The sequence below is a fragment of the Tursiops truncatus genome, chromosome 9 (genome assembly GCF_011762595.2).
Source record: "Tursiops truncatus isolate mTurTru1 chromosome 9, mTurTru1.mat.Y, whole genome shotgun sequence".
NCBI lineage: Eukaryota > Metazoa > Chordata > Mammalia > Artiodactyla > Delphinidae > Tursiops > Tursiops truncatus.
Genome location: NC_047042.1, coordinates 40452447 through 40467992, shown reverse-complemented (window position 1 = coordinate 40467992; position 15546 = coordinate 40452447). Strand labels below are relative to the sequence as shown.

At 34.3% G+C, this 15546-nt stretch overlaps 1 protein-coding gene across 1 annotated transcript in view; it reads right to left on the bottom strand.

Annotated features, from left to right (window-relative positions):
* The window catches only part of VWDE (von Willebrand factor D and EGF domains), a 34119-nt gene extending 22760 nt beyond the window's left edge, over positions 1–11359 (bottom strand). The window contains 5 exon segments of the mRNA XM_073810161.1: positions 6090–6862; positions 6864–7107; positions 8107–8237; positions 9539–9639; positions 10936–11359. Coding sequence (XP_073666262.1) covers positions 6090–6862; positions 6864–7107; positions 8107–8237; positions 9539–9639; positions 10936–11166 — 1480 coding nt within the window. The 5' untranslated portion in view covers positions 11167–11359.
* Between the last annotated feature and the right edge of the window lie 4187 nt (positions 11360–15546).

The following is a 15546-nucleotide window of genomic DNA, read 5'->3' as shown; positions in this document are numbered from 1 at the left end:
GTCAATTTATTTAAAAAAAAGTTATGGAGCTGTTGATGGCCACGTTTTTCACTATGTGGAGAAAGTTAATATCTAGTGAAAGGGAAAAATGAAGCCCACAAACAGAGAAAAGCAGAACTGTGACAGACAGATACACACACATACGCACACACACACACAAATGCAGACAAACTGAGGCTTCGTGGTGTTCAAGTCCCAAGTTTAAGCTTTTTTTCCTGAGAATTCAGCAGTCATACTCTATCCTGATTCTGTGAAAAATGCATTATCCTCATAATAAATATCATTTTTGCTCAAGCTAGTTCAATTGAATCTATGTACTTAAACTAAATAAATTCTAACCAGTTCACCCTATTTAATAACTCAATGGCATATCATATTTAAACTTTGACTACTATTTTTCAGTATTGAAATGCATTGTTGTCTAAAGAAGAAAAGCAAGGATAGTGTTCTGGAAAACTAAAGAAGAAAAGCAAGGATAGTGTTCACAGAAAACTAAAAAGATGTATCTTATTACCAAAATTTAGATTCAGATTTTTAAAAAATTTATGACTGTGTAATTCTTTCAGTGGCTCAGAAATAGTAAGTGTGCTGATGCTTCAATATTGTAGGTCAGCAGGAAAAAGAATGGAAGGCAAGAATACACTAGTCTGTGGCTAGTAGAAACTACGTTGCTGAAAGAGTGAGCCCCAGAACAAATCTCCATATTTAAGGGAGTGTATACAGTCTGGTCTAGCAGATGTATCAGTGGTTCCCTTCTAGCAGAGGGGAATGACAGCAATGTCTCAGGGTCGTCATGATGTCGACACTTAGATGGATACAGGGTCTCTTGGTTTTGTGTGTAGAAACAAGAATCCAGGCAATGACTGGGAATTTAGGGGTTATTTCCACCCCTCTGTGTGGAGAGCCTACCCCAAATGAGGAATAAACAGGGTTCTATTTCTTTTCCATTCACCAATATTTTGGGAATATCTATAGGTACTGAGGATACTCTGATGAAAAGAGATCACAGAGAAAAAGACAAACAATAAAACATTTTCTTATTGCTATAACCAAGATTCAAATAAGGTGTAATGAGAGAGAAAGAAGCCACTAAGTCTAACCAGCACAGTCACAAAGCTTTGAAAAAGAAGACAGCACTTCTCTTGAAAGTAAAAAAGGAGACTGCCATTTGGACACTGGGAGCAGAAACAGAGTGAGTGCAGTTAGCAAGGTTGGAGTGAACACCATGTGAAAAGACAGCGATGCATGAAATAGCATGGGATTTTCCCAGAGCACATGCAGGAAGTTCAAGCCTCCAAAAACAGACAAGAGCTGGATCATGTCATCTAGGATAACAACTTGGATTTAATCCTGTAAGTAAGTTGTTTAAAAGTTGGATTCTGTAAAGTCCTAGCAGCTTTGGGGGGAGAATGAAGGAAATGATTGGGTGGTTGGCTCTCTGGCTAAAAACTTGTCTAAAATTATTACTGCAAAAGTAGAAAAGAACATACATAATGTGCTAGTATTCATATAAAAAAAGAAGGAATTTACTTTCTCCTTTGTGCAAAAGAAACACAGTAAGGAAAAACTAGAAAATAATGAGAGTGGATACCTTCAGGGGATGGATGGGAACAGGATGGAAAGAAGGGGTAATGGGAAGAGGGAGGTAGGGATAAGATAGTGACATTTCTCTGTGTTGTATACCTGTTGTATGGCATCAAGTGTTAGAACCATGATAATATTTCACATACCTTCCAAATAAGTATATAACTAAAATCAACCAGAGTGTGAAGGAAATTCAAAATGGAATATAAATATTAAAAAATAAACCTAATTGTATTACAAATAAAATACATAAACATTCTAAACGGGGTGAGAAAGAAAATAGTTAATCTATGTAAGATTGTTTTGGCTAGTGAATATATTTTCTTCCTTTCTATAGTGCTGTATAATGTTAATGAATTCCAGAGTGTACTCTTTATTGATAAGCTATTTGGAGGAGGGAAGTAGTATGAGAAAAAATATCACAGGAAAATATATATCTGAAAGTAAGAATAAAATGTACTTTCCAAGAAAATATAAACCTATAAAATTCTCTCTTGTCAAATTGCTTAATTATAGTGTGATGTCATATGGTTTATTCTGCCAAGAACAATGTAATGACAACTCTCTTGAGCGACTTTGAAGTGAATGAAATAATACATATATATTACATTTTCTATTATGTGTCTTATTTCATTGGGGTTAGAATATTTCATGGCTCATTTAGAAAGGCTCTGCTCATAAAATCAGGAAATAAACATAGTTCTTGTGTATAACTATTTGATAAAGACACAAACAAAAGTTATTTCCTTCTTAAATTCTCAATCTCAGAATCAATTTAGAGAAAAGGTAAAAAGAATGCCAAAATATGATTTTCTGTTTTAAGTTTTTATCTTATCCATGTAATAAGTACTTTCTAAATTCAAAGTGCTTTCCTTAAAATAAAATTCCACTTAAATAAAGAAAAGGAAGACCATATAAATAATCATCAAAAATAAGGTGTACACAATGTTCATTGCAGCTCTATTTACAATAGCCAGGACATGGAAGCAACCTAAGTGTCTATCAACAGATGAATGGATAAAGAAGATGTGGCACATATATACAATGGAACATTACTCAGCAATAAAAAGAAATGAAATTGAGTTATTTGTAGTGAGGTGGACGGACCTAGAGTCTGTCATACAGAATGAAGTAAGTCAGAAAGAGAAAAATACCGTATGCTAACACATATATATGGAATCTAAAAATTTTTTAAAATGTTCATGAAGAACCTAGGAGCAGGACGGGAATAAAGACGCAGACCTACTAGAGAATGGACTTGAGGACACGGGGAGGGGGAAGGGTAAGCTGTGACAAAGTGAGAGAGTGGCATGGACATATATACACTACCAAATGTAAAACCGATAGCTAGTGGGAAGCAGCTGCATAGCACAGGGAGATCAGCTCTGTGCTATGTGACCACCTAGAGGCGTGGGGTAGGGAGGGTGGGAGGGAGACGCAAGAGGGAAGAGATATGGGGATATATGTATATGTATAGCTGATTCACTTTGTTATAAGGCAGAAACTAACACACCATTGTAAAGCAATTATACTCCAATAAAGATGTTAAAAAAAAAAGGTGTAATTTGATACACCATTGTTCAAACTGAGTGATCATGTCTGTCTTTGGTGGTCTCAAGAAAGAAAAACACTATTTTTTTTTTTGGTAATTCTCCCATATGAAATCCATAGTAAAGGAAATATAAAGGATGAGCACAATTTGTCCGAACTTTCTGGTTTGTAAAAGGGAATTGTTCCTATCTCTAAATCCTATAATTCATGCAGAGTCTTAGATAAAAATGACCTCCGTTCTTTGTGTTTTTACATTTCAGTAAATACAGAAGCTTATATATCAAGTTTGATATTATTTTAATTTCTGATTATGGCTTAAATAGTGAGTCAATACCTCAATAAAAATTATATAAAACAGTTTAATAGAGTTGGCAAATAGGGAAGATTTAAGGTTAAGCAACTTAATAATTTTCCTGTTCAGCTCTCTGAGGATATGACATCCTTTGGGATTATGTTGCTAATTGATACTCCAAATTACTCTAAGAAAATTAATCTGAATAACTCATAAACTTAATTGTTTTCAACATTTTAATTAACATACCTTCAGTTTAGTAACTTCACATTTAATTGAAGGTGATTCTTTGAAGCCTTGACCAAAAACTCTCACCATCATACAGTTATATTTTTGAATATTACACAATCCAGCATTCTCAAGTTCTATAATTTCAGGAACCTTGTCTTTGGAAAATATAGGACATATTTGCTTTAATTCCAGAAAAAAACTAATTATTTTTCAAGGCCAAAATTAAAAGCATATATAAACTAATATTTTAAAGTCTACCCCCAATAATATTTAGTACATTAATTAAACTAGTACATGTTAAGAGTGATCTGGTATTAAAAGAAGTGTTACCTACTATTCAACTCAATAGAAATAGCATTACAGATACTACCAGTGCCTAACTATACAGGTTTAATTAGTTTTTTAATAATATTTGATACCAAATAAGTATGAGTACTAACAAATTACTTCTACCATGGCCTATGTTTTGGTTTTACGATTTTGCTTTATGTCATAGAGATAGGTTATAGAAAAAGTGCTTTTGTAATAATATAGTGTACTTAGCAATGTGATGTATTAAAATTTTTTCTTTAAATTCTTAATTTGTTTTAGAAAAGAATTACCAAAATTTGTGCATGCTGTTGTCCCAGTATTGTTGATATTTTTGTGTATTATTGCTATCCTACATGCTACCATAATCTTAGGTGTACTTCTCAGTCATAGGAGAAAAAAATTCTTTTATCAGTCAGAGTTAACTGACCTTCATATGGTTATTTCTGTGGTTCTGGTCTTGGTAAGATCATTCATTATGAGCAAGATCTGGTGGTCAAAATAGATAAATGCAGTATAAAAACAATTGAGTCCTTTGTCTAAGTAGTGGCAAAATCCAAGTGAATATAACTTTAATAGCAATAGGATATAAAAATCCTGTTACATGTATTCAGAACCCTAAAATATTTACGAAAAATTTAAAAAACACGTATTATTCTTTCATATATTCAACAAATGTTTACTGAGCAACATCTATTTTTCTGGTGTTATTCCAAATATTGGAGATACAGTAATGAACAAAATAGTCCCTGCCTTCATGTAACTTACATTCTAATATGGGAGGACAAAAAAATAAACCAATGAGAAAATAAAGTGTATCATGTAAGTGTTTTTGAGGTAATGGGGAAAAAGCATATAAACTATATTAAGGGAGATAAAGGCCATGGGGTTGTGTGAGAAAAACTACTTTATTTAGAATGATGTTGGAAGGATTCTATGATAATATGATATTTGAATAGAGAAGAGAAGGAAGTCAGTCATGAAGATATGTGGTAGAATGTGCCAGTGAGAGGGAGCAGTAAGTGCAAATGTTCTGATGTAGAAGCAGGCTTGGCTTTTTTTGAGGAACAGCAAAGCAACCACTAGAGAACTCTGGAAAGTAATGACCTATGGAGACAATGGTAGATGAATTCAGTGAGAGAGGAGTCTCAGACTATATGTAGAATAGTCTTCACATAAATAGAATCTTCTAGGCCATAGTAGGGCCTGCCAATTTTATGCTGAAGGAGATGAAGAGCTAACAGAAGGATTTAAGCAGGGGAGTAATACGATCTGACTTACATTTCAAAGGAATCACTTTAGCTGCTGCATGGAGAATAAACTTTGAGAGAATCTATAATAATCCAGGGAGAGAGAATAGTGGCTTGGACTAAGCTGATAGCAGGGAAAGATATGAAATTCTTTGAAGCTAGAGCTGGATTTGCTGCTAATGGATCAAATATGAGACTTGATATAAAAAGAAAAGTCAGTGACTACAAGTTTTTAATGTGAACAATTAAGAGGAATGAAGTTTGCATTTACTGAGATAGAAAAGGGCAGATTGGTGGTGGTAGAAGCAAAATCAGGAGTTACTGGTTTAATAGTTAAGAGAATCAAATTGACTTTTTGAAATGTCTTTCTCTAATATATTGGGACAAAATAATTTGTACCATTTAGATAGGTTAGAGAAAAAAATTAAGCATATTAGTAAAATTAGCAAAATATAAACAGTGCTTCAAAAATACTAAATTTGAGTTCTAGAAGAATGATTATCCTCTGCAAGTAGAGGGATCAGCTATGTGCAAAGGCCCTGAGGTCAAGAGAACTGGCATTGTAAGGAACAGCACAGAAACCAAAGTGGGTGGAGTGGAATGAGTGAGGGTGATAGTAGTAGGGGATGAGTCTCAAGAGATATTGTGTGCCTGATCACATGATGTCTTATAGGCCATTATAAGTACTTCAGCTTTTATTCTAAGATGAGACTGTTTTGGAATATTATTAACATATTGATTAATATAATTTGGGTTCTTTTCCATATATAATCTGAATAAAGCCTGTTAGGATACTGAAGGTAAAAAAGAACAAAGAAGGTTTCATAATTAAATAACATACACAAGATCAAAGTTGGAGTGTATTTACTTACCGTGTGAATCACTGCAATCATAGGAACTAAAGCCTGGGGAGCATGCACACCCCTATTCCATACACTGCCCATGGCCACTGCATAAATTGGGGCATTTTAATGACAAGAGAATGTCTTTAATTGACTTGATGTATTCTTCTCTGTTATATTTCCCCTCTTCCAAAATCCTCTTTTCACATTCATTTTCTAAAAGGGCCACACCTGCTTCTGCCCAGCTAAGATCATCTTTTAGGAGAACATCCTTAAAACACATCTCTATCACACTGTCTAGTCTCTTGCCAAGAAAGGCAAGACAGTGCATTCCTATGCTGGAGTTGGCAAGAGTGTGCTGACATAGTGCCGATGTGCTGTATTCGGTGTGGCCAGATGGTGTGGGCCACGTGGGGACAAACTCTTGGTGGACATCCTCAGTATGGTCCTCAGGGAAAAAGTAAGTAAACTCTTCTAGGTCACTTTGGCTGAGACTTTGAAAAGCAAACAAAGGAAGAAACTCACTGAAGTTTTGCTGTTTCCATCTGTTTTGTCGATCCCACCTTATTTCTTGGCTGTGATTACCCTGGTCCTGTGTACGTCTCCCCTTGTCCAAAGTTTTTGACGCATCTTGTTTTTCATTCCCAGGATGTTTTTGTAAATTTAAGTCCAGACTGGTTAGATTCACATGCTTTTTTTCTTGAGGAAAGAAATCCAAATTATTTTTTTCTCGAGATGTATGCTTGTTTATTCCTCTGACAGGAGCTTCTGAATTAATATATTCAGAGGTGACATCTAGCTCTTATCAAGGAAGCGAATTTGACATGTTTGGGGTCTTTGCAAGCTGAAACAATCTCTGATTAAGAAACACTTTCCAGATGATTAGAGGATGGATACAATGAAGTAGTGTCCATTGAGCAGCTACAATAGGATTGTTTTCTAGGTGATGGCAGAGAAACTGGCATTGTGTCAAACATGCTTTTTCCTGGTAAAATCCTTCCAGATGGAAAACAGAAAAGAATAGTAATTTGGACAAGAACAATTTTTTCTCAGTAACGTGTTGCAAAAAAAGCAGAGCGTTGAGTCACCCACCACTCATGTTAAGTCAAATATTAATATAATAACAAACGAAAATAAGTTATTTCTTACCTCCATTCATTAATAAAAGCAACACAATTATTAAAAGTTTGATCAATTTTGGGGCTTCACTGGTGGCGCAGTGGTTGAGAGTCCGCCTGCCGATGCAGGGGACACGGGTTCGTGCCCCGGTCCGGGAAGATCCCACATGCCGTGGAGCGGCTGGGCCCGTGAGCCATGGCCGCTGAGCCTGCGCGGCCGGAGCCTGTGCTCCACAACGGGAGGGGCTACGACAGTGGGGGGCCTGTGTACCGCAAAAAAAGAAAACCAAAAAAACCCAAAAAAAAACCTAAGAAATTGACTGTAGGACTCTACTCTTAAATAAACTGAAGACTCTGTTCAGTTTTTATCAGTTTTCCATGAATGTTCTTTTCTGTTTCAGTTATCCAATCCAGGATATCTTCATAATGTATTACTCGTGTTTCCTTAGTCCTCTCCAATATTTGACAATTTCTTACTCTTTCATGGTTTTCCATGATTTTGACACTTTTGAATAGTACTATTCACGTATTTTGTAGAATGTTTCTCAGTTTGCGTTTATATGAATTTGATCATGATTAGACTGGGATTATGACTTTGAGGAAGAATACAACAAAGGAGAAGTGTCCTTCTTATTGAGTGTTATTAGTAGATAAATGGTATCACTATACATTATCACTGCTGATATTAACTGTTGATACTTTCACATTAACAGATAGTTTTGAGGATTTGAACATCTTGGCAAAGAACCCTGAACAAATCTGGCCAATTTAAACCAGAAATTTAGCCTCATTTTAGCAATAATAGCAAACCAAATCTCTTACTGAGATTTGCATTAGCTCCATACATCCCATCCAGAGGATGGCACAAACACACCAACACACAGAGTTCCATCACTAGCAGTTCATGTGTATTAAACATGTTTTCTTACCTTCTGCACAATATCCCATACATCCCTGAGTGGGTTGTAGTAAGTACACAAAAAACCTTCCACAGTTTCTTATGGACACTGGGATTTGAAAAAGACAGAAGTCTTTTGTAGTGCTGAACAAAAACTGCCATGTGTATAGCTATAATCACTCCTTCTATTCAACATTTTCCTGGAAACCCTAACCAATATAGTAAGGTGAGAATAATTTTTAATTTATAAGGATTGAAAGGAAGAAATAAACTTTTATTATTCTCTGATGATAAGATTCGCTCTGTTGAAAATGCAAAAGAATATATAGAGAATTATAGGGAATTTAGCAAGTTTGCTAGGTACAAAAATCAATGTAAAATCAACTATAATTCTATACAATAGTACCAGTTAGGAAGTAAATTTTTTAAAAGAATAGTATTTACAATAGTGCCAATAAAAATACAAATAGGAATAAATTAAAAGGTATAAAACACCTTTAAGGTGAAAATTATGAAACTTTATGAACAATGTTAAAGAAAATCTGAATAAGTAGAGGAGCATACTGTATTAATGGATTGGAAGACTCAATATCCTAAAGTTGACAGCTCTTTCCAAATCCTTCTATCAATTGAGAACAATTTCAATCACTGATATGTGGTATTTTATTTTTTATTTATTTTTTAAATGGAAGTACAGTTGATTCACAATGCTGTGTTAGTTTCAGGCATACAGCAAAGTGATTCAGATGTATAGATGTATACATCTATAAATATATTTATTCTTTTCCAGATTCTCTTCCCTTATAGGTTATTACAAAATATTGAGTATAGATCCCTGTGCTGTACAGTAGGTCCTTGTTAGTTATCTATTTTATATATAGTACTGTGTATATGTCAATCCCAAACTCCTAATTTATCTCCCTCCTTTCCTCTTTGGTAACCATAAGTTTGTTTTCTATGTCTGTGGGTCTATTTCTGTTTTGTAAATAAGTTCTTTTGTAACATTAAAAAAAATATTTTGTAGATGTGTCTTACCCCTTTCGCCCCCGGAGTGAGATTTTTGACAGTGTTTTCAACCCATTTTGTCAAATTATAAGCATATTTTTCTTAAGACATGGCATAAACTTTGTTTAATGTAAAACTTGTTTCTGAACATGTTTTGAAGGGAGTTTTTTTATTTTTATTTTTTTTGCGGTACGCAGCCCTCTCACTGTTGTGGCCTCTCCCATTGTGGAGTACAGGCTCCGGACGCGCAGGCTCAGCGGCCACGGCTCACGGGCCCAGCCGCTCCGCGGCATGTGGGATCTTCCCGGACCGGGGCATGAACCTGTGTCCCCTGCGTTGGCAGGAGGACTCTCAACTACTGTGCCACCAGGGAAGCCCTGAAGGGAGTTTTTAAAAATCAAAAACATGTTTATACCTGAAAATAAAGTGCTATAAACAACAACAAAAAAAACTGCCATGTGGCACAAGCTGTCAATTGCTTGATCTCCCCAGGTGGAGGTAGTGTTTCTGAATCGTTCAGAGACAGGCAGATGGGGGCCAGTGTTGCGCAGTGGTTCATCTTTTGGATCAGAGAAAACAAAAGTTGAAAAGTCAGTTTTTTTCATACATGGTAGATAAATCAACTTTGCATTTTCTTTTACACAACCTTTAAAATATTAAAGTAATAATCATTTAAAAAAATCTAATAACTTGTACCCATAACATAAAAGAAGTAGTAACTTCATGGAACAGTAAATTTAAGGGTACATCCCTCATAATTAATATAATCTTTTTCAATTAAAATACCTTTATTCCATTTATTACATTTGTATTGTGAACAAGAGAAGTTCAGTATCAGTTAACTCATGAAATCGCTGATACATCTAAGACAAGTCAATCTGAAGTCATTTTAATATACAGCACAAAGATAAGCTGATCTTGGAGATTTCTTGAAAAATTTCTGGAAATAGTATACGTAAGAAGTTAGTGCACAGTAGAGGAGGCATCAAAAAGGAAGAAGACAGGATTGCTCAAAATTTGGTGATGGACCAACAGGCTGGCAATTTGGGAAAAAAATGAGGTTAAAGCCTCACTTGAAGCCAAATTTGGATATCTTTCCTGAGTTCTTTTTACATTACATACCTAAAAAGGAAAATAATTCCCACTTATGCATAATTTTTTTTTTTTTTTTTTGCGGTACGCGGGCCTCGCACTGTTGTGGCCTCTCCCGTTGTGGAGCACAGGCTCTGGACGCGCAGGCTCAGCGGCCCAGCTGCTCTGTGGCATGTGGGATCTTCCCGGATCGGGGCACGAACCCATGTCCCCTGCATCGGCAGGCGGACTCTCAACCACTGCGCCACCAGGGAAGCCCTTCTGCATAATTTTTAAAATGTGGGTATCGATAAGGAAAATGAGCCTTCTATTAAGACATAATCCTTCTATTAAGCAGACAAGAACTGAAGCACTTAAAATATGCAGTATTTTACTGTTTGAAAGTTACTGAGGTTAAGTACCTGAGCCCTGGAGAGTGACAGCCTGTGATCAAAACTTGCTTGTCTGACCTGTTATCCAGGTGACTCTAGGTGTGTTACGCCTAAAAATATGTTTTCTGTATTATATGGTGGAAATCACGATGATAGGCTGTCTTCTATAAGATATTGTAAGTTAAAACCCTTTGGTGGACTGTTGAACATTACATTAACTATTACTATTGTCAGAACAGAGAACCTTGGAATACTCCCTTTGATTAACTTAATCTTGATGCAAAATTAAAATAATATTGCAGCGTGATAAATAAATTGGTTGTAACAAGATTCAATCCTTATATGAAAAAATACTTCAGAAAAAGCACGTGTAGTTCACATTAGTGAGTGACCTCGACACATTTGGTTGGCATCTTAGCAGGTCTGTCAAAGAGGAGAAATCGATACCATCAGGGAGAAAGGGAGTGGTCACATATCAGGCCTTGAATGGCTAACTGCTGGAGGCCCAGGGAGTCAAAATTGACACTTCTATAAGGGCTCTGAAGAAACTGGTATCCCCCAGGAGAGCACCCCTGAGCTAGCATGGAAGGACAGATGATGTTATGTATTTTCTTCATTGACATAGTTCAGCCCTCGATTAAAACTGACTACTGAAACAAAAACAGAAAATAAACCTACAAGTGCATGTAAAGGCCATCTGAAATATTATAATCTCTTAGTAGAACAAAGATGACAATATGCACTTTCCATAAATACAATAAGCCAATCAACAAACTCTTTAGAATGTATTTTTGAGTTATTTGAGCTTCAAGGACTTTATTTTCATTTAATTTGGACAGGCAAAATTGCTGATTGCTGTTGAGTCAGGATTTGTTTATTCCTACCATCAGAAGGTATAGGCCTTACAAGGACTGCTCTTGAGAGTGATCCTCCAGATTTGAATGCAATTACTGACCCTCCATGACCTGCTTTCTGCCACAGTAGCCATGTGCCCCCCGAAATCCCATCTCTGCCAGGTCCTAGAATGCAACAAACTAAACCAAACTTTTAATGCTAATATAATTTTTGTAAAATGCCCTCCTAGTGAAGTTTCCTGCATTTTTTTACTGCAGGAAAAAATATAAAGTTTTCACATTTTTTCTTATTTTTACATATAAAAGTAGTGAAGTTCATTTTCATTTCTAAGCATAGGAAAATGAATGGGGTAGAAGGGAACAGTTTTGAAGGAAAAACAAGAAAAAAAACATGGAGAAAGAGCTAGTTCTGTATATTTTTTAGGAAAGCCATTTTCTGAGCAGTAGTTGGCCTGGAAGATACCTTTTTCTGTCAAATCCGCAGAGGGAGAACATAAAGCACCTCTTCCCAGCAAGAAGAGAGAAGAGAAGAGGAGGCAATAAAAACAGTTATCCTGGAAAAACAGCTCTTGTTTGAGGCTGCTGTCTCCCTAATAATAAGAAACACATGGAACTGTCCTTATTTGGAGTATCTTATTGACACAATAGGCAGAAAATCTCCCAATATTAGATATTGTATTTGTTCAAGGAAATTTTGTATTTCCTTTGTTCAAGGAAATACAAAATTTGTATTTCCTTTGTTCAAGGAAATACAAAATTTGTGTTTCCTTTGTTCAAGGAAATATTGTATTTGTTCAAGGAAAACACTATAGTAAAGATAATATCTTTGAAATAGAAATGGGAAAGAAAAATTTAATCATTACTAAAGTAATGGAAAAAAATCTATCTAACTGAACAAAACTCTCAAATGTTTATTACATAATTTTAAGCTACAGTTTACGAACAAAAATCAGTTTCCAAACAAATTAATAAAGAGCACAATAAACTAGAGATAATTTGCATGTCAGTCTCACAAATGTAGCTTATAAAATTGTCTTTATTATATAGGTTTTTGCTTTTTATTTTGTTTGTAGTTACAGCAATTAAACTGTAAAAAAGGTATTGTTTTGCAAGATAAAAGATCTCTCTAAAGAATTTTTTTTAGTAAAAGATTTTAGGAATGACCACAAAAGGTTCTTCTTCCTTTTGTCTCTAGTTTCACCAGTTATAAATGTCCCAAAAGGCTCTAGTGACTTTGACGATCTCAATTTGTCAACACTAGATAAATATTTTATAAAATGAATGTGGGTAGAAGTCAGAGGATGTGCTATCATTTCATTTAATTTTGAAATAATTCTAACCCCCTGTCAATATCAGAAGATTGCACGTGGTTAGAAACTAAGGAAAATATTTTAAAAGAGATTACTAGTGAGGTTTGTACAAATTATTGAGATATTTTCTCTGATCTTATCCTACAACAGAATTTTGTCTTGGGAAAAAAGTCAATAACTCCATCTTTATTCTGTGCAGTATTTCTCCTTGCTAAGCACTTCTGAAGTTCTCACATTTCCTCTGATTTTGCTGCTTTGAATAACTGTTTTCTAATCCAAAGCTAAAGATGTCATAAATGTAGAAGCAATCACAGTGTGACATCAACAATACTAAGAACTGTATAATATTTAAACAGAAATTTTAAATTTTTATTTAATATTAATTTTAGAGGAAAATTCTTAATTTGTATAATTAATAATAGCTCATATTTTGTATCATTTATTTCACAATTTTCCCCTCCAAATCGACTTGTCACTCATTAAATGTTCAAGGTCTCTGAAGAAAAATTTAAATCTTACTAGCAATGAATAAGTCACACTATTAAAAATCTCATTACAACCTTAACTCTAGAAGGGAGGTTATAGTTAACTATGGCTGGTTTGGGCTCCCATTTGGGAATCTGGGGGCCTAGCTCCTGAAGTACTAAAAGAATAACTCTACAAGCCCATTTCACACATCAGTCAATTTCATGACATGAATGATGTGCAAAGCTTTCTAGCAAATGTCCAATAAAAGTTTTTTCCCAAAAAACAAAAGTACATATAAAATATACATTAAAATTTACATTTCTATTTATTCTGTCTTCTTAATAGGATTTAAAGAAGCTAGGTAGTATATAATAGAATCTGCAATATTTGCATTTCAGATACTTTGGGAAAACGTGTCAAGTTATAAATAATAGATACATAATGATACAATATGCAAATAGTTTTCTAGTTTTGTTTGTAGGTATAAGTAACCTGTATTGGATTAATACATTGGTTAATACAATGGCTAAGACTAGTATGCTTTAAGATTCATAATTGGGTGACAGACAAATATGTTAAGAAACTAAATAAATTATTGTATTTTTAAGAGATGAATACGCTTAATGCCTAAAGACAGGCACTTCATAATATCTGAGTTTATAATTATAAAACCTTTGGTATATTGCTCTATGGGAATTTCAAATATCTGTGAATTTTAAAAAATTGTATAACTTCCCCAAAGATGTGGAAAAGAGAAAAACCACCTTTTAGCTCCAAATTCAGTGAGAAATAAAAAGTTAATCATTAAGCTTCTAATATTTAAAATTGTATTATGGATTCTGCAACAACACAAAAGGCTGAAAAGCAAGGTCAAATAGAGAGTGATGGACTTGCTAAGTCTCTTTACTTTGTCATCCTTTATATATTAAAGGATGAATGCGCTTGAAAAGAATACAAATAGAGTGAAAGTAAAAGGATGGACAATAACAGTATGCAAACAGTAACCACAAGAAAACTGGACTGGCTGTACTAATATCAGACAAAAATATCTTAAAAAAAATGTTACTAGAGACAAAGACAGACATTTTATAACAATAAAAGTTTCAATCCATGAGGAAGATATACACCTAATAACACAGCACAAAAATACATGAAGCAAAATCTGAGAGAAACAAAGGGAAAAAAATACATACTTCAAGAGTAATAGTTGGGGACTTCAATACTCCACTTTCAACATGAATAGAAAAATGGGCAGAAAATCATCAAGGAAACAGAGCCAGAACAACACACTATAAACCAACTTGACTTAACGGACATCTATAGAACACTCTACCCAACAACAGCAGAATATAAATTCTTCTGGAGTGCACATGGAACATTTTCCAGGATGGACAATACATTAGACCATAAGACAAACCTCAATAAATTTGAAAAGATAAAAATTATACAAAGTATGTTCTCTGACTGCAATAGAATGAATATATAAATCAATAGCAGAAAGAAATTTAAGAAACTTACAAATACGTGGAAATTAAACAACCGATAAAAGCAAGAGGTCAAAGAAATGAAAATAGAATGAGAAAATACATTGAAAAGGATTAAAAGAAAGATACAACACACCAAAATTTATGGGATGCTGCTAAAGTAGTGTTAGAGGAAAATTATAGATATATATGCCTATATTAAAAAAGAAAAAGATCCCGATATAATGAACTAATCTTTCGCCTGAAGGCTGGAAAAAGAAGAACATACTAAATCTAAAGGAAGAAAGTAAGAAATTTTAAAGACTAAAGAAGACATTAATGAAATTGAGAATAGAAAAACAGTAGAGAAAAATCAATGAAACCAAAAGCTGGTTCTTTGAAAAAAATCAACAAAGGTGACATACTTCTAGGTTTGCTGAGAAAAAAAGAGAGAAGACTCATTTACTAGAATCAAAATGAAACAGTGCACACCACTACAGATCTTATTAAGGAATACTATTACAGTTGCATGCCAGTACATTAGATAACTTATATAAAATTGAGAAATTCCTAAAAAGACACAAAGTACAAAACTGATTCAAGAAAAAGTAAGCAATCCAAATAGATTTATATCATGTGAAAAGACTGAATCAGTTTAAAAAAAGAAACATCCAAAAAGAAAAGACCAGGTCTAGATGGCATCAATGTTCAATTCTACCTAACATTTAAAGAATAATACCAATTCTTCACAAACATTTCCAAAAAATAGAAAAAGATGGAATACTTCCAGACTCATTCTATGAGCCCAGTATTACCCTGATACCAAAGCCAGAAAATGATATCGCAGGGGAAAAAAAGCCTATGAACCAATGTATCTTTTGAATATAGATACAAAAGTCCTCAGCAAA